Consider the following 25,216-nt stretch of genomic DNA (forward strand, 5'->3'; position numbering starts at 1 on the left):
GAGTCACCGTAGGTGAAGCCAAAGAAACCAGGATGTGGGGAGGCTGGTGCAGAGCCCACGTTTATGGCCCAGGTGGCAATACCAGGCTCCTCTCCGGGGCCCACCCGGCTGCACCCCCAGTCAAGAAATAAGGTGCTGAGGGGAACCATTACAGCTCAAACATAGCTGAGCCTGGGGCTGAAGGAGAACATGGAAGGGAGCTAGTGAGGGGTTGGCTTGGAACAGCAAAAAGATTACAAAGCGGGGAGAGGCTGGCCCATGGGCCAGCTGCAGGGGCTGAGCTAGGGAGACGGGCACAGGACAGCAGAATTGGGCAAAACCTGCTCCATTAAAGGCAGGACTTCAAAATGCTTGAGGAGATGGACGCAGTCAGCGTTGACTCTGGCACCCTGCACCAGAGCTGCATGGCACTTTCAATCTGGCAACAGGACATCTGCAACTGGATTTGCCATCATTTGTAAATGCTGCATAAGTTTGGGAATGCCTCTTTCCAAAACATTGACCTGCTAGCAGTTGTTTGCATCAGTACTGGTTAAAGGCTCGATCTTACTTTTACTAAGGAATACTTGGCTTGCTTAAAACCAGGAACAGAGACGGAACAGCTGAAATACTCTTGTTAATGTAATACTTTAGTTGTTATTAAATGCCTACTCTTCTCTCCTGCCCTCACCCCCATCAGCCATAGCTACTTTGAATAAGTGATCTCACTTCCACTTTTCTCCTCCTTTCCCCACATTACAATGCCGATTACCTGGTAGAGATGGAAAGCAAAACTCTCAACAGGCACCAGCTTTTATTAGTACTATACAGTGTTGGCCAAGAATTTAAAACCATCTGGCTGTATAAGCAGAACACGAAAAAGACAGTATCTTGAAAGATACTTGGTATTGACTTTTTCCCTCTCTATATATAAAGTCTATCAATTTTACAGCAGTCTCATTTCTCTTCACTCTTCCTTCACGAGCCATGCAGCGTGTCAAATTCTGCTACAGACTCTTCAGTTCAAAGTGAAACCCAAGGCAAAACTAATTCATGTGCTAAATGCCAGGCATAAGCCCTGTAATATAACAGGACTCATGTTGGGGGTGAGGGGATGGAAATGACAACAATGACAAAACCTGTGCTCTTCACAGGAAATAGGTACTGCTATGCTATTCTCTGCCACATTTTACATTTCACCATCCCTCAGTGATGGGAAGGGATCCCCACACCACTTTTCTCCATAAAGTCTGCAGTTATTTTTGTAGTTAGTCTTGAAGAAGACCTAATAATGAATCAAATGTGCTTTTCTAATCTCTAACATGGTAACTGCTTTGGCATAAAGAGGCCATAAACTGATCACTGAACATTTGCCCCCACACTCTGTAGAAGGGACCTCATAAAAGGCTGTTTGGTTTTAAGTTATTTGAATGTCAATGGCTTTGGTGAGGTCTGTTCCATGTGCAACACCTAAATGTCATTAGCCCCCAAAAAACTACAGCTTCAGCAGCTGTCACTCACCTTACATCCCTCCCAGTTTATCACACCAGAAGCACTTGGCAATTATTTTGAGATGAGTATGGAAATATAGATAATGAAAAAGAATCAATCTTTCCTCATTTCTTTTTCCAGAATTACATGCAGTAAGGTGAAGTTATGCTGGGCCCTTGGCCCCGTTGCCCTTCTCTCCCTAACCTGCAAAAAAATCTTCAATAATACACAGTATATTAGATAATGCATCCGGGTTTACTGAACTGATTCTTAATTATAGGCAAATGTTGGGGAATGCTTTGGTTTACCCCTTGAAGCAAACTAAACATGTGTTTGTGCTCAAGTGTGACGAGATTTAACAAACAATGCATTGGACAGAGTCCTGGACAGAGTCTGCAAAGAGCACAACCCACCCTGTTCCCTTTCTATACACATCTTCAACCAGTCCCCTTTTGCCACATTACCCCTGTATCACTCCTCCACTTTGCTTTTCACTTACACAACCATCTGGTGTTGTCCTCCCGCAGTTCCTGGAACTGCGAGTTTCACTCTGACCTTGCACACAAGTTTAGCACGTCCCCTGGTTTCAGGCATAGCAACAACTAAGGTATACTTTACTTGGTTGGAAAAAGTCTTTTGCTGATCTGGTGCTGCTCAGAACCTTTTCACATTATCTAATGCTTGTAAAGGGATAGAGATTCTGCCAGAAGAATCCTCTTCCAGCTTCCTCAAGTACTTTCCCAAAAGGTTACAGAGAAGCTTGCCTACAGGCACCAAGCAGCCTTTCCACTTCCCTTCTGCACCAGCGAATCTGCTGCAGATCCTCCCTCAGGCAGCTGTGCTGCGTTCCCCGCTCCAGGGACAGGCAAGAGCGCAGCTTCCCATTGCCCCCAGGTAGTTCTGTTCCCCTTTGGGACTAACAGAAGCTCTTCCAGGACTCCCTTTCCATTTCTCCACCAGACGATAAGCGTGGCCTCAGCCATCTCAGCTGAAGGCTGCCTGAAGCATATCCAGTGAGTTTAACATTGGCACTGCTACAACAAAGAAGGGAAAGCAACAGGGAACTACGAATATGAAAAAGCAGGCAACCAAGGTAGCTTACCTGTCCTGCTAGCAAAAGAATAGCTACTTCATGTGCTTAAGACTCTCAATATCTGTGAGTATAGCCAGAGAATCAAAGTCCAAAAGGACAGCCAGCCTACTGCAGAAAAGGTATCGAAACTGGGAACAATCAATCTGCAATGAGGAGAGGACAAGTGAATGAACCCCACCCCAGGGAGCTCAGCACTACAAGACAGCTGTGGAGTGGATCTTGAAAATACGGGCTCTAATAGCACATGCATTTGCCTTTAATTTCAAGTTGAAGGGGCTGTAGGAGCTAATGACAGAAGGAAGAGAAGAGTTCAGGCTGTAGAGTTTCTCAGTGTCTCCTGTTTCTCCTCAGGTCCCACAGCCTCTACACACATAAGCAGTGGTAACCTCCTCAGCTCATTTTCCAAGCACTTCCCACACCAGAAAACATGCTGTAAGTTCTCAAGAGACTGGAGAACTTCAGCTGGTGTAATAAAAACGGACAGGAAGAGACATCACAAAGGCTGCTGCTTGAAGGCAGTTTAGCACGATGCTAACAAAACAGCCCTGGCTGCTAGACTGCTGTTCCTCACAACCCTACACTGTTTGAGAATTGTTTAGGCTTTTGTAATGGTTTATTGCTTTCAGCCCAACACATGAATACAATGTGCCACAGATTTTAAATTTTCCAGGGCATCCTTCATGATCATGGGCTTTCCACTTTTCACAAACTGAAGAGTCTTGGAAGTCAAAGGCTGTGACTAGTTTCATTTGGGCATCCTGTACACAATTTTCTGCTATTTCTTCCCTTGGTCAATGTTGTCTTGCACATATCAGAAAGAGCAGCTGTGCTGGTTTTGGCTGGGATAGAGTTAATTTTCTTCATAGTAGCTAGTACGGGGCTATGGTTTGGATCTGTGCTGGAAACAGTGCTGATAACATAGAGATGTTTTCATTATTGCTGAGCAGCGTCAAGGTCTTTTCCGCTTCTCACCCCACTCCACCAGCGAGGAGGCTGGGGGTGCACAACAAGCTGGGAGGGGACACAGCTGACCCCGACTGACTAAAGGGATATTCCAGACCCTATGACACCATGCTCAGAATATAAAGCTGGGAGGGAAGAAGACGGAAGGGGGGGACGTTCAGCGTGATGGCATTTGTCTTCCCAAGTCACCATTACACATGATGGAGCCCAGCTTTCCTGGAGATGGCTGAACACCTGCCTGCCGATGGGAAGTAGTGAATGAATTCCTTGTTTTGCTTTACTTGCATGCGCAGCTCTTGCTTTACCTATTGAACTGTCTTTATCTCAACCCATGAGTTTTCTCACTTTTCCGATTCTGTCCCCCATCCCACTGGGGGCGAGTGAGTGAGCAGCTGTGTGGTTCTTGGTTGCTGGCTGGAGTTAAACCATGACAGCAGGCAAACAGGATCTTGGCAAGGAAAAAGGGGATAGACTTGAGCAATCTGAAAGCCCTCACATTCACAAATTCTGTCAGAAACTACTTGGGCTGTACCTGAAAAGGTCCTAGCAATCCTCAAGAAGTCCCCACTGGGACAACAGGCACAATTGCCCAGGGTGGCATCTTAACTTTATTGGTCTTGATGCTCCTAGACCAAGGAGCATGCTGGATTACTTGCAAGACTTGTGGCAGTCACATGCATCTTTCCAGATCCATGAGTTATGAGTTATGATGGAGTGTCACAAGGGACACGCCTGAAAATATCATTATGTATAGGCAAAACCTGTGCCAAGCTACAGCCAGAAAATGAGAATGAGCTCCGTCAGAGATATGGATAAAGTTGAGGAAGCCCATGTATTAAAGTCTGTCAAGATCTCTATGTGCTGTCCCATGTAGGCCAAAGTAATACTCCCTTCTACCTATACCCCAAATTGATGCATTATATCACCACAGATCCTTCACGAATGGAATACTATGGCTTGAAATCAATGATGTACTGATACAAGCTGTACTTGGACATTGTGTTTTGTGCTTTTGCAACTCTGTCAATACAGTAGAGAAAAATTAGTTTTCACACCGTAACACCCGAGTGAAGGGGAAAAAATACCTCCCCTACCATCTGGACATAATGTTATATAGAATTAACAGGAGTTTTTCAAACCACACCGTCATACACAAAAGAAACTTAGCTCTTGGCATAGGTAAGGATTTCAGCCCATAAAATTAAAAGTAACTACTTCCATTTGAACAAAATGGGGTCTGTCCACTAGATATATTTATCCCTTATTTTCCAACTCTAGCCAAAGAATTTAATGTCCAATCTTATTACAAATATGAATCAAAAACAGGGACAAGAGGGACCTTCAACCTGAGCTCCTGAAGTGTTACGGTTACTATCCCTACAACACACAGCATTTAAACTTAATAGAGCAGCTTTAAAGTCTTCACTCAAAGAGAAAACAGCAATGCTATTGTCTTTTAAGACTTAAAGTGAAGTCACTTTAGCTATGCTTATTTCTTTCTTTCAAATATCTTCACAGAAGAACAAGGGTAGTCTCACTTAAAAACCTCAGCTAATTTCTTCAGTGTAAGGAAGTGGAAACACATAGTAAAGAGTTAAAAAAAATGCCCACTAACCTCCATGTGTGAAATGCAAGTTAAGCAAATCAAAGTGGGGTTTTTGGTTGGTTGGTTGGTTTTGGTTGTGGGTTTTTTTTTCCTTTGGGATGACTCTCCTGCAGTAAAACATGACTTTCACATATATCTGAGCTCCTGGTAAAGCCTGAAAGATGTTTAATTAATGTTCATTTATTTAAGCACACAGCAGGTGTCTGACCAAACCAAAACAGTAGGAGCGGGAATAACACGCTTTGCAATTGTATTTCTCTTGATAAGCCCATAGCCTTAATTGTCTTTCTAGAAAGCTCTGTACAGAATACTGCTGCATCTTTTAATTTAAACACAGTAGCGAATTAAGAACATGAAAGAGAGGGCCAGTGATAGAAACAAAGGACTGCAAATTATGAATACCAATTCCAGTGGCCTCTGCTAATCAATTGGTGTATAAACTTCGAGCACCCTACCACACTCTTACTGTTTTCAACAGTGAAACAGTGGGCCATTAGATGCTTCAGGTGTACCAAGTCATGAATGCTAATGCTTACCTTGTCATCACCGTTTTGTATTTCTAAACTTTCTATCTCCAAAAGAGCCCTCCAATCATAAGACAATGACTATTAGCTGTAAGAGTCAGGATCAAGTACAAATTAACATTTTCAATAAACATACAAATCATTTATTTAAAATTCAAAACTCAGAGGTACAAACAAAATATTTAAGAAACAATAAATCCAGAAATGTAAACACTTATAGAAAATATATGAACTGTACCAGTTTAACCCCCCACCATTCTTTACAGAAAATGGTGAGAAGTAGAAAGACAAATCAATGCCTAATTCTTCTTTTTTCAGATTCTAGTTTAGAGGTAGAATACTACTGTGAAAGACTTAACAAAATTTAGTTCAGCAGAATTATGCTACAAGTGAATTTGGCCCATATACTTATAAATGTAATGAAGCCAGAAAAGAAGTTTCTTATTGAGAGCTCTTATACAATAAAATTTGGCATGGCACTTTCCAAAAGATAAAGCACCTTTCCCCATAAATACTGTTTTATGCTTTTGCAAGTAAAGGATCCTGTGCTTTTTCCATTACTGACATAAAGAAAGCATTTAAAAATAGAAAGTCCCAACTTTTTGGCAGGCGTATAGAAAGCAAGTGTTTCTCAGTAACTTGGCCTAGAAAGCCAAACTGGGAAAAAAAACCCTGTAACTATGAAAAAAAAGACTTTTTGAAAGACTTTATGAATACTTGATGCTTACTTATTTGGGCGGCACAGTCCTCAAGGGGAAAAAAAAAATATTAATACAACAGGGAAAAAAAGCCTCTTTTCCACTAGCTAAAAGCAGGGGAACTGACTAGTTTTTATGTATTATTGTTATTCAGTCAGCCTCCACTAAATGCTACAGTTCTATCCTCTCAGGAAAAAGTGTATCTGTGTGAGACACACTGTAACTTCAAGTCCAGTAAAAGGTACCCAGGTAGTCTCAAAGGAATGTATGTTCCATTTTTGTTCATCGAACAACCTGCTACAAATAGAAATTAAGATTGGAGTTCTTCAGACAATATATACAAATTCATAAAAACCAGGAACAATTTGCAAGCTCAATTACATACAAACATTATTCAGAAAAAAAACCCCAAACTTGTTTTCTTATATACAGACTGGCTGCTAAGTGCATTATTTAAATTGCTGCATGCAAATAGTAGAATCTACGGTTGGTTAAGGAACTTAACTATAAACAAACTGTTAGGCTTCTGCAATTTAGTTTAACAAGGACTTTCTCAAGTATTTTCTGAAAGATATTTGTGTTTTAGAAGCAAAAAATTTAGAATTGCAGTCTTAATGCCTTCTTGCTTTGCGGAATAAGAACACTTCTGGAGATGTAAATATGATAAAATCCCAATTTAGACAGCCAGTTCACAAGGACTCAGCTTAAGCATAACCCTGCTTCTTTTAAATAAATGAAAGCAGAGTTAGGCCAATGTTCAGTACCTTTTAAAAATTCCATCCTTGCCACACATACTTTGTTTACAAAATAGCACCACACAGGAATAGTCACCACAAAAAACCCCCAAAACAGTATAGTTGCTGCATTCATTCAGCAGCATTCCATAAATTTCCTATTCACTTAAATGACAGTTTTAGGTACTAAAACCAGAGTTGTGACCATTAAGCTTAGTTCATGGAAGAAGGCAGAAATGGAAATCTACTTACTGTCATTAGTGAGGCATTGCCTTGTGGTTTTCTTTTGTAAAGAAGTTACCTTACAGAAAGGAATCAATACAATCCAAATACCTTAAAAAAGACTTGAAATATAAAATGTGAACAGGCCTGCTTTCATGATATTCTTCTACCTTTCCAAATACCATCTGGAACAGTGTCTATGAAATATCACACACAATAGAAAAAAAAATGCATTCTTGATTACATAAAAGATTGAAATGTGTAAACTATAAAAATAATTGGGAGAAAACTGAAATAACAATCATGAAAGAGCTGGTGCTACCACCACAGACTAAACCTGAAAACACATAAAAATGCATTTCCACCTTCCTCCTTGTCTCTACCTTCAGAAAAGCAGGCAAAAAGAGTAATTTCTGCCACAGACTAGCTAAAAAGGTTTGCATGTGCCAACCACCTCATTTGGGGCGAAACTACTTGCATGGCACAGTTTAAATAGTCCGAGCTATATTTAGCTGATTTTTCTGAAGCAAATTAAAGAAGCGCTTGAACTGTACTCACGGCAGAGCTGACAACATTGCCTGACAAATAACCATTAGGAATCTCTTCCGTCAGTGCTGGAAGATGAGCCCAGGACAAAGTACAACAGACAAGCTTTCCTTCTACAAAGTACATTCTTCTGTTGAATATGAAGCCTTGCAAAAGGAAAATGCTGAGAGACATACAATATTAATACAGGAAAATTTCAGACATGGATTTTCATCTATTAGGCCTCCCAATTCGTTTACAAAACTTCAATCATCTCCAAAGGGAGCTCTGCATCCCTATCCAGGTAAAATAGTATTACATACCTAGATAAGAAAACTTATACAGACAAAGAAGAGTAAATGTTAAGCCATATATTAAACTATGATATTTCCATATCATGATTATTTGAGAGCTCAAAATGGACTGAAAGAAGCCATGTTTAAGTATATATCCAGTTTGATTTTTTTTTCTACTCTAACCCCCATTATGTCTTTCCCTGTATGTATTTTAATGGTCAGGATGAAAATATTTTTTGTATATACAAACTAATTACATTCAACCCTGTAAAAACTAATCAAAAACTTCACCATTCTTTGTGATTTCCATATATTTAGGCAACTCATCTTCTACACATGCAAGATACTTCTCAGAACATCAGAAAAAAAAAAATATCTTTCGTATTCCACAGCTTCCCCAAATGAGTAAGATAAAGCTGATTATATGTCAGTACACATTTTGCTGTACCTTCATAAAATCACTTTTGGATATACAGGTTACAAGTTAAAAAAAAGCCAGCAGTTGACCTAGGCATTAGTTAAAATAAGACATCTTGTGTTTGTAAGCCCTAATAACAGAAGAAATGTCAAGAAACACCTAGAGCTTCGATGAAAAATTAAGTTTCACCAAGTTTTCCCCCTTTGACACTTCCAAAATTAAGGTTGTTTCTCCTCTTCCTAATTCTGCAGCAAAAGTAACAATAATACAAAATAGCAAAATATGTATGGTCCCTCAGTGTCCTCAGTAAGTGAAACATTTTAATCCAGACAGTGGGCCAGTTTCTCCCAGGTTTTGCATATGCTAATACAGCACTCTGCCACGAAAGAGAACTTACTGTTTTATTACACCTAACCACTGCCTCCAGAGTGTAAGGTCCAACAACTGTTTCAGAGACAGAAATTATTTCTCTCTCAAAACCCAAAGAAAGTCTCTTTAAAGGTTTATACGAGTTGTTTTTTTACAACAGATTGACAGTCAAAGAGCCAAATCCTATGAATTGTAGAGATCTCCAAGCATGGCAGATTGAAATCCAAGTTGAGAACCTTCAGAGGACAAGGGTATTATCGAGTACACACTTCCTCACACAGTTAATTAGATGTTGTGATACATTAATGCACCTGTACCACTTTCAATACCCAGGCACGCTCATGCTTTAAGATCTAATCATGAATATGGTTATGCTACAAATGTGCTGTAACTAGACTGAGTTAGAAAGATAGCACATTAAGAATCTACCACCTCAGCTGTTGGGGTTTTTTTTTTTTGTTTGGTTGTTTTTTTAAAATGCTCTCACATATGCAAGGCACAGTTAAATGTCAGCTTGACTGCAGTTACAGCTCTTTTGAGAAGTTAGTGCCCAAGAACGTATTTTTTGGGGGGTGGGGAAAAAGTGATGATGGCTACTCTATACACAGAGGCAAGCTTTATTCTTCCAAGGTGAACTTCACCACTGGGCAGATGGCTGGTACAAGTCCAATACACCATTTATGTTCTAAATAAAGGCTATTTTGAGGCCTCAAGCAGATACTGGCCTCATGCCAAACTCCTGAGTAGTGGTAAATTTCAGCTCAGAACCTAAAGTAGGTAAGGAACCAAAGCTTTTACAAAAATTAAATTATTTTACATGGTAACATGGCCATAAGAGTCACTTTAAAACAGCACTAGCTGATTTTAACGACACCATAGCACCAGAAGTTAACCTGTGCATTCAGAGAATTATAATATACATGTGTCTTTATATCTAAGAAGTTAATATTAGCAAACTACTGAAACACTGGCTTTCCAGTGCACGTTGTAAAATGCAGTATTAGCAAACTGAACTGACCCCTAGAAGTCAAAATGTCAGCTTTCATTTTACTAGTGTCTACCACAAACAAATTTGTGCATGGCAAAACAGATTTCCCTTGCCACTTCTGTGGTACACTAACATACCTGATCTTTTTCCATTAAAAAAACAACATAGCAATGGCTAGGCAAGATACAAACCCTTTTGCTTGCCCAGTGTTTAAGTGGAAAGCATAGCCCAGGTAACTTAGCACATTTACCAACAGGGAAGAAATACAGCTTTTTATCCACATCCAATTAGAATGTCAAATACTGGACATACAGAGAAAAAAAAAACAAAAAAAAAAACCAAAAAGCCCAACAGAGATGTCAAGAAATAGTTTTAAGTCATGGCATTTGCTTTTAATATTTATACCTGTAGATAGAAGTAGTTGTGATCTATCAAATGCACTAATGTCTTGAAAGCCATGCAGATCCAAATCCCACAATGCCATTAGCATCCTTGTGGAGGCAAAACATATGCCACCAAGCCTGCTGCTGTAACCCAGCAGCGCAATCTTGGAAACTATGTTCCCAAATCACACGCCCTTTTGAAATTCTTATTTAGTAAAGGCTGCTACTGGTTCCACTTTGAGTCTTACCTGAGAAAGCAGCGAAATTCAACCCCAGGGCAAACAAAGGTCAAAGTTTGTTTGAAGCTCCCAAAGGTCTCACTCCTTTAAGTCCTTGTTTCAGTGCGTACGTAAATGACCTAATTCCTAGCCAGCAGCTTCAAGTAAATGACAAAAAGAAGTCACTGACTTGGACACTGATTTCATGGAATGCATCTTTCAAACACTGACCAAACTACTCGTTAAAGTCAAAAGAAGTCTGAAAGGCAACTGCTTTCACCTTTCTCATCAGGCTGTATCCATACGCACACACTGCCTATGCTGACGCTGTTTCTTCCCATGGTGTTTCCTTCTCTTTGCAAACTAGAACTCAATTCTGCTTTTTAGAAAAAAATGCAAAGACTTACTACCACATTCACCAATGTCAATTTACAGCAAACACCCCCCCCCAACACCCCCAATCTTCAGAATTAATTTAATGGAAGCCAGTTATTAAGATATCAGGTTTATGTTTGAAAATAAAGTGCATAATGACCGTCACTGAGAACTTTGCTGATTTCAGGTTAGCACAGTTAGAGTCAGTCCTCAGCAACACCAATAAAATACTAATTAAAACATAAATTGGTAACATGAGTAAAAATCTGAAACAGCACACGTGAAAAATAAGTTTTGTATAAATGGGAAAAAGAAAGAGAAAGGAAAGTGAAATGGAATCCCTAGTCCTTTGTGGAACTGAGCCTACTATACAGCTATCCCAACATGCAGCATCTGAAATGAAGAATCGCAGTCTGTTTGCTTCCCTTCTGCTATTCCTGAATTCAGTTTGCAGCTTTCTGGTGTCTGACCAATTTCACCTCGGGCAGGGGAAGATGTATCTTGAGGGAGATCTACAAAGACAGTGTCAGATGAAGAATCTTGGCTTTCTGGTGAAACAGCAATTTGTGGCCAGCTACCCTCTGTTTCATCATTGCAATCTGTCCCTTCATCAGCCTCTTCCAGCTGCTGAACAGATTTCAAATACTGTTGTATTAGTCTGTTGTCCTGTTCACTACTAGAGCTCTCTTTGCTTTGCTCACATTCCCCATGGCCATCCTCTACATCTGAAGAATAGGCTGAAACAGAATTGCCACATTGTTTAACAGTTTCCACTGAAAGAGAGCTCTCAGTTCCTTCTGTTAAACTCTTTTCAGAGCTACACAAGTCACTGACATGAGTCTGATCAGCCATAGAAGAATGAAAACCAGAATCTGGGAACTGCAACAAAGACTTTTCCTGAAGAACTTCACTAGTTGGAACTAAACAAGCAGAGCTAACATCTGGTGTGGTTTCTTGCTCAAGTGTGGATGATCGAATAAATGGTTCGGATGAACAGCAAATACTGGCTGAAGGGATCCCAGGTTGCCAAGTGGCACCTAAATTCTGTGTTACTGAAAGGTGCCATTGTTGAAGGGATTTAACCTGTAAAGTATAGAGAGAATTTCATTATGAAATGCAAGTAAGAAAGTACTTTGATTTCTAGAGTATTTCTTGCAATGAGCAACAAAGCTCTAGTATAAAATTTAAGACCGAGTGAACTAACAAAAGGTTTGCTATACCTTTAGGGAAAATATGTTCTTCCCACTGTTAAATAATGGCTTTTAAACCTAGATGCCCAACACTGACAGAGCACACAAGCCTCCCAGTTCAAGTACCTGAAGAAAAAGGAATCTGCTCTTAAAAACAGAAAGGATGAGGAACCTTTATGAAATAACCCATGCTTAAGAAAACAGTCAGTCTTGGTTTTGGAAGAATAGCTTATTAGAAGATGTATTAATAACTTTTCTACTTTAGAAATTAGCTGCTCACAAGCAACATAGCTTGACACCATTTCATTTGCCCTAGGCATCGAGCAGTCACATCGTTCTTCACACTCCTGCTGCATTTATTTAGCTTTCCTTGCATTTTGTCCTCCTTCTCACACCAGGCTATAATTTAGCCTTCTGTAACAAAACCAGTGTTCTTGCACTAATACTTCTGAATGTTATTTCCCCCTAGAATACCAGTATAGCAAACAACATGGCAATTAGATTCTAATAAGATACCCAAGTCATCACTGGAAAAGAATTAACCATATTGACTATCTCTTCAGGATCTACAGTATGTAATAATGCCTTTGAAATCCACATGCAAGCAGAAAAATAAGGGGACTAAAACTATTTACCTGGTTCCAAAGAAATCTGACAGCTTCCTCCTGTACAAGCCTCTGAATCTTATCTTCCTCTCTTTCTTTTCTTAGTCTGCAAGAACACACATCCAAATTTATGCAGCTTAAATAAGCAACATTTGGATAACAAGATCAACAATACATAAAAATGCCTACTTATATAACAGCACTCTTGAAAGATACAACAGAGCCTAACATTAAGACATTACTGCAGTCTGGCTTGCCACCAATATCCAGCTGCTGACTTCAAGTTTGTCTTTCAGAGTTACATTAAGATTCTGCTTCCTTTTGCTGCCGCACATTTATTGACGTGCCAATACTTTAAGTGTCTTTTTGTAAACTGAACCTGAGCTCTTCATTTTTTCCTGCACAAAAAAAAAAAAACCAAAATAGTGCTCCTTCATTTCAAATTATGCTCTCCCCAACTGATATCACTTTGATGTAGGTATGATGTGTAAGCATTGGGAGTTTCTAGAGGTTCACTGAGGGCTCAATCTGGTTCACAGAACTTTTGTCAGTTGTGATAGTAAAGGAAGAGAGCCTGTCAGACCACCAGTTCCCAGGCTGATCCAGAAAGATATTAACTAAATCCGCAATTTATATCTTACAGATTGCGGAACTCTGATAATGATCTCCTCCAAACGTGGATTCATAGAATAAAAAAAAAAACAAAAACCAGAAAAAAGCACAGAATTGCATTTTAAAATTGTATCATGCAAGGCAGAGAGAATTCTTCTTTTCACCAGTACGAGAGGAATGACTCTCAATATGGACACTTCATTTATAGACTCTGTAATTGCTAGGAGACAAGTTAAAAAAAAAAAAAAAGTCACACTTCGCAATTTCCATTTTGGTTATGCAGTGAAACATGCAAGTCCTGCTAAATAGAGGAATAGAAAAATGCATTCTAACCTAACCCACTCATAGAAGGCACTTCAAGAGTATGAACAGCTACATGCATAACTATGTTTATCTTACAGGAAGAGATCTTCTACTGTAATCACAGTTTTATATTACCGATGCTGGGTTCGACTATGAGTAGTTATATCAAGACCCACTTATGCCTGTTCTGAAATATCCTGGAACTATGGTTATATTCATTCAGATTTGACAATACACAGCATGACCTCAACTTACTTTTCTATTTCATCAGTTAAGCAAATGATGTGCTCCTGCATTCTGTTTAAGCGAATTTCATACCGCACTTCCTTGGCTCGGGGATGGTAGTTCCTCGTGTAAAATCCTCTCCAGCAGGCTTGAAGCTTGGTAGCTGCTTTAGCCATTCTTTGCAGTTCAGCTGCACCTTGATTGACAACAGCTAAGGAATCAGAACTTTCTCCTGTCATCTGGTCAGGACAGAGAGTTGTAACTCCCGATTCAGCACCCACTGAGGTGCTGGGATGATTATGCAGAACTTGGTCTTCAGAGGACGCTGAACAGTTGCTAGCATTAGCAGTCAAGCTAGCTGTTACTTGATCAGCAGAAGGCAACAGCATACTCTCTTTGATATTCTCTTGAGTTTCCACACTTTCCACTGCTCTGTTCGAGTGCTCTCTTGTAACACATGAAGCTTCTTGCTTGATAGTTGTTTCTCCGCTATTAACATCTCTCTCACATTCGACCACTGTATCATCATCGTCTCCTAGGCCCAAAGTGATTCCATGTAGCTTCAGGTCTGAAGTAGGAGACACTGGAGACAATCCTGAAGCAACTGGCATGAAAGTAGACTCTGAGGATAAAAGGCTGCTGTTTAGTTTGTCTTCATCTGTCTGTATATCTTCAAGGTATAGCTCCTTGTGAAAACTTCTTTCAAGAAGAAAAGTGTTCTTTACTGCATAGGAATGATCATCGTTTGCACTTGGTCCAACCCAGGAATTCTTCTGGATGATAGGTTCTAGATAGGCAGAAAGCCATATTTAAAAGTGTCATAGTATTTCAATAACGTATCTTCATTTAATTCATAGGAATTCACAAGTTGCTTTAGATAGTTAGAACCTGGGTGTGTAAGATGATCTAAAATGCTAGTAACGATAAGCATTATTTCTATATAACAATAAAGACAATAACTACTTATCACAGTAACATCCACAAACTTTGCAAATACTGGGTACAATTGCACAAACTGCCTCCCCCTGGAGAGGTTACACTTTTATCAGATGAACAGTCAAAGGAATAACTCTTTAGTTTATTGGACTGTGTTTTTCACCTAATCTTACTAGCATTTCAAGACACAAATAAGCATGGAACGTATTTTTAGAAAACAAAGTATAACTTCAGTTGAAAACCTCAAAAAGTCAATAGAATAAAATAATAACAGGGCCTTGCTCTGAAATTCTCTCCACAAAGTTATCTATGTTAAAAAAAAAAAAAAAAAAATCCTTATTTCCACAGGTTAGCTTCTTACCACTTTCAAGAACTATCTGTGGCGGCTGGGATGGACTGCTGCGTTCATAAGCAACTGGCAGTGTTTTGTTGGGAGCAGAAGATGTAGGTGGACCTTCATTTTGGTTTTGATGCATCAGCTGCCTCTGGTGGAGCCTAAGCACAGAGTTCCAACAGATTTTATATTTCTTTCAAACTTTTTTTAGTACAGAAGACATCTAAAAGAAACTATCAACTGCTTCAAAGGAAGCAAGTGATCAAACGATTCTAAACAAGAGGCTAGTTATGCAGATCCCTACACCTACAAGACACGAACAGGACTACTCACAAAGCAGGGGATTGCACAGACTGCTCCTGTTTCCCTTCCTCCTGTCCCTTTTTCTTCATTACATGTACATGTATCAAAAAAAAAAAAAAATCCAACACGCAATTCTGACTGTAGATTGAAATATTTCCACATGCAAGGAAGGTATGCAGACATTTTAAGTGTCTACTGCAGGTTACATTATGCTTTTATGTGTAGAGGAGTTTAATGAACAGAAGGAGCGTCTTTTACATTTGAAAATGACTTAATCAAGGAAAGGGCGTCCTTGTTACCAAAGGGACAAAAATCCTAAGAGTGAGCGGCTGCATGGTGCTTAGTTGTTGGCTGGGGTTAAACCATGACACAAATCAACAAACATTGCCACAAATATAAAATCATCCTTTACAAACTGAGAAAACACACAGGTTGTTTCAGCTCAGCTAAATTCAAAGGTCATGAGGTAGAGGTCAGAAATTCAAACTGCCTTATAAATCATATACGTGTGTGCATATTTATTTTTTTTTTCCTCAGCAAGCAGGAAAACACTCCTGCTGCTGCTGCTGTCTTGCCTCTCATTCCCCTCCAGGACACATCTTGTACCTCGATTACTCTTCCCATCTCCAGACCTCCCTGTTGCTTTGAAATACTTAAAAGGAAATCTTATTACATCTAACACATAATAAGACATATGATTATGTTCTCAGTTACATTCTCTGAAAACAGAGAAACAAGAAGTTCTCACCTTTGCTTACTCAGTATTTTTTCCAGTTTGGCATCCTCTTCAGTCTGGAGACCATATGTAGATACAAGAGGACAAACAGTAGCCAAGTACTGGACTAGCTGAACATGCTGCCCAGGTCGGTATGATCTTCCTTTACCTTGACTGTAGAGCCATTCTGCTTTCAAACTGTTAAGAAGGGCAAAAAAGGTCACCATTAATGCATGGCATAAAACCCCTAGCTCTCCTTTGATTACTGTTCTTCTGTTGGGTACCTAAAAGCTAATCCACAAATCTAATCAAAACTTGGAACATTCACAGTGCCCAGAGGAACTGGGAATTTCATTACCAGAATAATGAATAAAGTATTCCCTCATATAAGCATCGATGAAACAAAAAAACCTCTGACCAAAACTGTGCAGTTTCTGCTTTATCTGTGCGTAGTCTTTGGGCACTGAAAACACGTCTGTGTCAATGAATTTATCAGGAAAGCTTTCACAGAAACAGAGAAGTTCACACAAACATGCAGAATAGGCACAGAGAGCAAATCCTGCTGAAAGTATTCAACAACTGAAATCTTTTTTTCCAATCAAATGCTCTTCAGTCTGAGAACACTTAATATAATATACCTATATATAATAATACAGTTAATACAAAAAACCCATTACTCATGAAAAAAATTTCTAGAATTCTTACAGGCAACTTTTGGGGAAAGTCATAATATGTTATGGTGAAACAGAAACAGAATTGGTTTACCTCTGACCAAAAAGGCAGCTTTTTATTTTAGTAATGGGGAAAAAAAGACACTAATGTCCTGGCATATGTTAATGTATTGGACTAGAATGTGTTTATACTGGATAATACTTATGGACTGTTCTGATGTCAAGAACTTTAAGAAGATGTCTCCATCGTCATACAGATATCATAGTGATATAATGACCACAATGATACAGTAACAAGTGATTTGAGCAAAGTAACATTTGACTAATTGATACAAAAAATGCCAAATCTAGAAATGCATGTGCAAATCAGGCCCTTTATAAAAGGGCATGCTTGAGCTTCCCCCAAGATAATAGCTTTAATATCTGCTGATTGTCTCATTCTGCAAAGTCAAAGAGGCTGTAAAGCTTGGAAGGGGTAGCAGACCATTGATAAATTGCTACCACAGTTTTGCTTTGTAAAAGTGCTACTGTGAGTTGAGTAACAAAACAAAAGCTTAACTTTATACTTCTACTTTTGATCTTGCATAACAATTCCAGTGTAAAAGATGAAAAATTTAGCAAAAGCAACAATGTTAAGTCGCCTGTATCTCATGTGGCCGTTACCAAGACAAACAGAATTTCAGATCATTAGCACTTTTCCATTTTTTTATTACATAAAAATGCAATTTCAGCTTAGCCAAACTTTATTTAATAATTTTAGAGATTTGATACTATTATGTCACCTTTCCTTCTGAGAAATCACATATCCATCAAGAACTTTAAGGTTCAGACACCAGCTGACAATATACGGCCTGTAGTCAAAGCCAGGGATAGAAGGTGTGGCCATCACACAAGGATTGTTCATAATTGACAACTGTTCCAATTGACAAAGAGAGGCCAGGAAAGAAACCTTGAGAAAACAAGATATATTTGTTAACTGAACAGAACCCATCAAATGCTTACAGAACATACTACATTTCTCCTAGTTACAGCCAGACATCTCACACAAAACAACATAGTTACAAATACATTTAAAATCACATTTGCTTTTTGACCATGAACATCTTCAAAGGACTTTCTATCAACTACTGCCATTTTCCCATTAATTCTCCTGTAAGTACTATAGCCCTTGGAAAGTATTAGCTTCTCTTAAAATCTGGGAATGGGGCTTCATGTATAGAAAGGAATAGTATTTCTACAATTCCAGTTCACTACAACAGGCATTGAGATTTTGACACACACAAAAAAAAAAAGGCAAGCCAAAAAGCTGGAGAAACACTATCTTGTTTTGAAGAGAACTGTATTACCAAAACAAGATTTTTCTTCCAACATGGAAGTCCAGCTGACAGTTTTGGCTGCTACTTATAATATATATATATATTATAATATATGTATGAGATATATATATATATGTCTACTTATATTTAAAAAACCTAAGCAAAACAATAAAGACAAAAATCAAAGGCAGAATATCTGTTTCTCTTACATAGTTTTTGAGAAATAGATAAAATAAGACATTGGCCCAAAAATGTTCAGTTCCAACAAGTGCAATTCAAACCTCTGTTCTAAACACAGCAGCTGCAGAAGCCCTCTGCAGCAGTTAATCAGCTCAGCTTTCAACCTTCAGACAATCATGAAAAGCTCTCTGTGAATTTAGTCCTTAAAGTATACTTCTGACATCCTTGAATAATATAAAAACATAAAATAAAAAAGGCAAAGTTTCTTTCAAGGATAAATTTTAAAAGGTATCACCTAGCTTGTGCAGCTAATGCAAGTACAGTTATTACATAACTTTTAATAGTTAAAAGTTACTTCTGTCAACATGGGTTGTTTCAAAGAAGAGAGCCCATTTTCAGTTACACCCTAAAAAGAATTATCCAACTATCTGCTTTCAGTCTACCTAAAGACAAGGTGATATATCTTCTATATCTTACCTCATTTAAGTCTCTGATTTCATTTTCTGCCAAAGAAAAAACAGTCAGATTCTGAGGTAGGCAAACAGGGGCAGTGCGAAGTGAAGTTATAATATTTCCATGCAGCAACAGAGTCTATAAAATAAAAATACGGTGATGAAATGTATGTTTGATCAAAATGCCCATGTTTTTTGTTCAGGCAATACCTGCACAATACACACAAAGGAACCGTAATTAAGGCTTTCTGGTATCATCAAAATTATTTTTGTTTATTCCACTAAGGGAAAACTAATTTTTATACTTCAGAGCAAAATCTTCTCATCTTAAAATGCAGAATTGAAGTATAGTCACAGTTACAAAAAATATATTTGGAAACATTTTTTCTCTACAGTGTTCATGCTGAAAGAGCTAACACTATGTTTTGTTTTGATTCATGACATGAGACAAGAGAACCGAGAGCTAGGAACAAGATCTCACCATGTTATCTTTACCAAAATCATTAGAGTGGTTATAGAAAAATCACTGCCTCAGTTCCTGCAACTTCAAAACGAGGAAAAGAATTCCTACATGCTTCCCTCTAGAAATTATGGTGATTAACTAAAATGCTTTAAGAGCTAGTGAATGCTTTAACAGGCAGCAATTTTCAAAGCAAATTTATTTATGCAAAGAACAGAGATAAAATAGCATCTACCTTCAGCGATGTAAGCTTGGAGAGATCACCTAATTGAGCTATGTTATTGTCTGACAAATCAAGATGCTGAAGAGATAGACAGTAATTGATTTGTTCAATGGCCTACAAAAATAAAGAAGTCAATTACTCACAGTCACTCTTTTTTAGTCATTAAATAAAACCAGGTATCAATAATTATAAATTACTTCGAAAGCTAAAAAACACCGGATAAGTAATCCAAAACAAAAACCATGGTTTTACAGTTTCATTTTAAAGGTGATAATTCTTTTCCTATTTTGAGGACTATTTCCCAATTCTCATTACATTTTGATATCAAACCTTTTATTTTTTCCTAGACAATTCTTGTCCAAAAGTTGACCTCTTCTGTTTCATAAACCAGTAGCTGCAAAACTTTAACATTTGTTCCAATCAAAACCAGAAACATATTCCAATTTCTTTGCAGCATCTTCCATATTTCTACAACACTAGATTCTGGAAAACGCATAAAGACTAAATGCTTTACCTTAAGGTTATTTCCTGCCAAATTCAGCCATTCCAGATGCACCAAATCCTTCAGCCCTTCCACATACCCAATACTATTATGAGGCAAGTTTAGCACCCGAAGCTTAGTCAGTTTTGCTACACCCATCATTCGCACCAAACGATTGTTGGCTACAGAGAGCTGCAGATTGACACACAAATAAAAGAAACAGTTTTAACTATTAAACTGTGCAGACAGAATAGGCTTTTATTTTTAGCGGTTAAAAACCTAATCCAACAGGAACTTCTTCAATCTAGGTGTTCCATTTTCCTGCACATAACACAGACAAAAAACTGCAAGAGCCAGGAAAAAAATTACTGATCAAAGAAAGTAGTCTTCACAACTCACTCTGCAAACTTAAGAGGAAATTCTCCTAGCAAAAGATAAATAAAGGAGAACAAATGAGGAATTGTGTCATATGATACTAAGTTTTTAAAATCAGAATTGCCAAATAATTGTGCAAATTGTTGCACCATTCCTGGTGTAAAATCATACTTACAGTCAGTATGGCAGAGGACAAAATATATTTTACATGATTCTCAGAAAGGTCCTGTGCTAACAGACTATAAATCACAAACTTTTAAAAGGATAAATCCTGATTAAACATACACATTAATAACATGACCACCAAGCTGGCGGACTGGTGAAGGTTTGTTGTAGCAACAAACTCCACCTCTCCTATCTCAGTTTAGCTTGTCTCTAGAAGCTGTTAGGTGACTTCAAGTCTGTCTGGATGCACTTTTAGTGACAATTAACATGGACTTATATAGCTTTGCCCTGAAGGGATTAATACTCTGATTTTTGCAAGCACCATGCACAGGCTTAATATTGTTATCACTAATAACTTCATGAACTTAAATGGACTGCTGCTAGTATTATAATTAAGGATAAGCACTAGCAACATCATGGCCTACATGAATCAATATGTTAACATGACTACATAGATCCCCCCCCTTCACATTTTTTTTTATTTGCTATTTCTATTTTAACCTAATCCACATGGCTTTTTTTCTTCTTGTGAATTAAGGCTACTAATCCTCTATCTTTGTGAAGAGTTCTGAAACCCAAATGGAGAGGAGAGTCCTGTATGTATGCCTGCATGTTTACAATTACATAGAGGAAAGACAAAGTTATTCTTAAGGTTACAAAGCTTAAGTATTCAAAAGCTAAGAATTACCAAAGTTGGGTTATCAGTGATTTTTCTAAGTGTTCTTATGACACTGCCCCCATTAGGATTTATTTAGTCAATTTTTAATTACCTAGGTAACTAGCAAAATAGCCTCCCCCACTATCAACTGTAGAGCTACACTGAAAACAAAGCTTTCTATTTTAGTTAGCTGTTGTTTATTTTCCTATGAAGACAGTAACTGCTAACTTACTTCAGTTATATAATATGGCCTTAAAGCAGAAGCATTTTAATTAGCATCACAGTACCATTATTTCATAGCAAATTCAAGTCAAGTAACACTGACCTGCATCAGATTCCTGCATTTCTCCAAGTGTTCCAATTTAATTATCTGGTTTTTGTCCAGAATCAAAGTGTGAGTATCAGCATCACAGGGTAAGGTCGGACCCAGTTTTTGCAATCCTTGGCCTGACCAGTTGACTACCAAACCTTAGAAGAAAAAAGGAGAAGGGGGGGGGGGGGCCCAAAGTCAACACTTTAGATACGAGAATATGAACTGAAAAAGCAAATCAAGATACACAGATTTGTTTTATAATGCATGCAGCTAATTGGCAAATACAAATTAACTTTGTTTTCCACATAAAACTGAAGCAAATTACTTCAGACCAAACACATTAGAGTAACTGATCCAGTTACTGGAAGATATGGATTCCAGGCCCCATCCGAGTAAAGAACTCTGGTAGAATTCTGGGAAAGTCAGTAACAGATCCTCTGGAGTGGGAAACAGAGCAAAATTCCGGTAGCTAAATTTAAAGGTGTGATCCTCAAACCCCCAAATTTCAAAAGCTCCTAAATTTTTAAATTCTTCAAAGATTTCAAGTTTTGAGCAGCTTGACAACTACCTATCTCTGTGTAGGCACTCTAGCTAAATTCCTGCTTGTAGGCAAACCCAGAACATGCCTAGCACACATCTGTAGGATGACACTCCACAAACAACATCAACCATACCTGTCACTAAAAAAAAAAAAAATTAAAAAAGGGGAGAATTCTGGAAAAAGGGTAAGCAGCATCCATCCTTTCATCAAGCAGAAACCTGACAAGGATGCAAACCTACAAACTGCACCTTCCTGTAAGGTTCCATCAACCAACCTGCTAAAGTATTTGAAGATTAGGGCATTTAACTTGTAAATGTTAAATACCCATGTGATAGTCTTCAGCCAGAGGAAAATAAACAGCCTTACCATGAACAAGTCCTCAGAAAGCTAGACCATTGAATAAAAGCCTGCAGTTTTCTCTTTCCTTTTTCCCTCTCTGTATTTCAAAGGTAAAATATTAGTAGCCTACACTTTTTTTTTTTTTTGAAAGTGCACTCTAGATGCAAACTCAAAGCAGAGGTTTCAGCCTGTGAAACCAAACCTGACACCTCTGTTGCCAGAAGTTGGATGCTTAAACTTCAGAAAAGAAACAAACTTAAGATTCAACCCTCCCTTTAAAACTTCCTATCAGATATTTTGAGACTTGCTCCCTTCTAGCAGTTTGGCTGCTACAAAATCTAATCTTAAGTATTTCACTATCTCTAACTTATTGGGTAGGGAATGTGTCTAATTCAGAGCCAAAAATTCCACTCCAGGACTTCACGGGCCAAATCCTTGAGTGCATCTCGCCTTGGGATTTTGGTGCTTGTGTCCCCAAATTGTATTAATAGGCTAAATGTCCCACATTCCAGCAAAGTACCTAGTGAAAAGTCAGAACAAAGAACCCATTCATATAGCCATACTACAATACTGGTGACATCTGGGTACAAGCAAATTGTAAATAGGCTAGCATATCATTTAATTAGTGGAACACACAATTAAAATGCTCCATGCAAAAACTGTTACTGTATAAAGTTAAAAGGAAAACATTTGCCATCTACAGGCAACTTGAATCACTGGGTACCCACAGTGACATCTACTAATAATAATTTTCATACATTAAGCCTCTGCTGTATGTTTTACATACATACACCATTCTAGTGCTTGCTCTTCTCTTACTATCTACTCAGTAAATAATGCTGCCTTTTTCAGCAGCATGTTCCAGAATAGTGTTCTTATCCTAAGATGTACTATATATCAATATTCTTACAGTTTGCAGGCTTTTGGGGTTTAGTTATGCTAAGGAAGGAGACAAACATTTTTGGTGTACCATTTTGTCAACCAGACAATATACTTTTCTAAGAAGCATCTCTGATGACATTTATTACATTTCCATTGCTTCTCAAGTCCACAGCCACCTGAAGCGCTCTGAAGAGCAGCAATGCAGATCCAGCAGTACCAGAAACAGTCACACTCCTGTCTTTGCACATTCAGGGAGAAGGTACTGCATGTTTCTCACTTAAGTGGCCACCTCTGCAACCACTTGGTCACTTTAACTAAACAGAGAAATTTTGCATGTGCCCATTTATCCAAGGGCTTGTTATGAAAATTCACAGCTGGCCCATGCCGACCGAGGAGAGAGGCTAGGACCCACAGCATAGAATTAGAAGAGTAATCCTTTTATTCATGCACATGAGGTGTCCCGTTCAAACTGGGGCACCCAGAATGTGGTTTTACACATGGTTCGTATGCCTTTCAAGCATTCAGGTACAACATTATTTGACTACTCACTACTTAACACACACACACTACCATGTGCAAAGAAACTACATTTCTATGGCATCATCATCCACCTGCTTCTCTACTCATCTAGACATCTCTGGAGTCAGGTGTGCTATAGTTACTTATCTGTGATGCCAGACAGTGGGAAGGTTTCACAGAGGTGTTAAAGGAGCTAGGATGCTGGTGCTATCTCAGTTGTCTGGGGGTATCCTTTATCCTTTGTGGGCAGCTCTAAGTAAGATCCCTATTTCAAGGGTGCCTGTCCTTCTCCTTGCGAGCAGCTGGGGTCCTTTAGTTTACTTGCTTAAGCAGGACTGTTCAGTATACAATGCGAACTATCTATCTTGAGGAAGCAAAAATGATTTCATTATATCAATGAGTCCTTATAGTACCCTTTGGGAATGAGATTCTCCTAACAGGCTCTCAGTACCCAGGAAAACGTTTCAGAATTGCTTATTACTCGTTTGGCAGCTATGTACGTTAATAGACCTCAGAAGCTCACGATTTTTGCTCAGGCCTCTGCTCACTCACTGAGCCCTTGAGCCTTCAAAGCCAGACTTGTATCATTATAACGCACCGTCCTTCCAGACGGAGGCAGGAAGCAAGAAACTGCATCCTCAGAGGAGGAGCTGTCTCCCAAGACCTCTCTGCCCTCCACTACAGGAAAAAGGGGCCTTATTTCAACTCCTGGCCTACATTCTACAGGGCTGCAGGCAAATCGCTCCTCAGGGGCCCGGGCCTCGGCAGGATAGACAGCCCCTCTCCGCGCCCCCGCCCCGGCCACGGCCAGAGCCAAACCCGCTGCTGGGCGGCGACCCCCGCTCCTCAGGGCGGGCTGCCCGAGCGCGGGAAGCCGCGCTGACGCCGGTCTCCTCGCCCTCCGCCGTCCTGACCGCTCCCAGCCCCGCTTGGGGACCTCAGGTGCCAGCCGCAAGCGGGGAGGAGCGCGGGGAGCCCAAAAGGGAGCAGCCAAGCCGCCCCCTCACCCCCGAAAAGAGGGGGCGCGCCCCCGCCCCCCCCAGCCGAGCCCCCCCGCATCAAGGGCCGCGGGGCCTTTCGGGACTTGTAGTCCGAACCCCGGGCCGGCGGCCAGGGCACGGCCCGCCCCGCACTACAGCTCCCGCCGTGCGCTGCGCGCCCCCGCCTCTCCGCCGCACACAACGGAGACCCAAACAAACCCCCCCTGGCCCCCGACACCTGCAGCCCGGCCGCGCAGCCCCCGGCGGGCTCGCTACCTCCCATGTTCCCCTTACCCCCTCCAGCCGGCGAGACAGCCTCGGTCCTCGCCGCAACCCCCGTCGCCGCCATGCTTCCCGCTTTGCTAACGCCGAGCGCTGGACACCTATCGGCTGCCTCGCTCCGCGACGGAAAAATCGTGTCTTTTCTTCGCGGCGGGAGGGAAGGGCCCGCGTACGGAGCCGCCTGGCGGGATTTTAACCGAACAGTGGAAAACCCGGCCGGCGAGAGCGCTGCCGCTGGGTCCCCGCCCGCCCCTCCAGCCGGGGCAGCGCTGCC

The 25,216-nt window shown here is 39.8% G+C and overlaps 1 protein-coding gene across 1 annotated transcript; it reads right to left on the reverse strand.

Annotated features, from left to right (window-relative positions):
* Nucleotides 1-5,776: 5,776 nt before the first annotated feature.
* On the reverse strand, nucleotides 5,777-25,199 carry CEP97 (centrosomal protein 97). The gene is made up of 11 exons (XM_052794464.1): nucleotides 24,955-25,199; nucleotides 21,412-21,554; nucleotides 19,922-20,080; nucleotides 19,420-19,521; nucleotides 18,750-18,863; nucleotides 17,559-17,725; nucleotides 16,139-16,303; nucleotides 15,115-15,248; nucleotides 13,848-14,604; nucleotides 12,708-12,783; nucleotides 5,777-11,965 (listed from the first exon to the last, which is right to left on the reverse strand). Exons 1-11 carry the CDS (start codon nucleotides 25,007-25,009, stop codon nucleotides 11,249-11,251), a joined length of 2,589 nt encoding a protein of 862 aa, XP_052650424.1. The 5' UTR covers nucleotides 25,010-25,199; the 3' UTR covers nucleotides 5,777-11,248.
* Nucleotides 25,200-25,216: the final 17 nt, after the last annotated feature.

Source organism: Harpia harpyja, chromosome 8, assembly GCF_026419915.1.
Source record: "Harpia harpyja isolate bHarHar1 chromosome 8, bHarHar1 primary haplotype, whole genome shotgun sequence".
NCBI lineage: Eukaryota > Metazoa > Chordata > Aves > Accipitriformes > Accipitridae > Harpia > Harpia harpyja.

Bases quoted from the DNA above. Each gene is read 5' to 3' on its own strand.
- CEP97 (XM_052794464.1), bottom strand. From the start codon at position 25,009: ATGGCGGCGACGGGGGTTGCGGCGAGGACCGAGGCTGTCTCGCCGGCT. The intron at 15,249-16,138 runs GTGAGAACTTCT...CTCTGTGCTTAG, and splicing joins AAAATACTGAGTAAGCAAAG to GCTCCACCAGAGGCAGCTGA. The intron at 11,966-12,707 runs GTAAATAGTTTT...TATACTTTACAG, and splicing joins TCAGATTTCTTTGGAACCAG to GTTAAATCCCTTCAACAATG.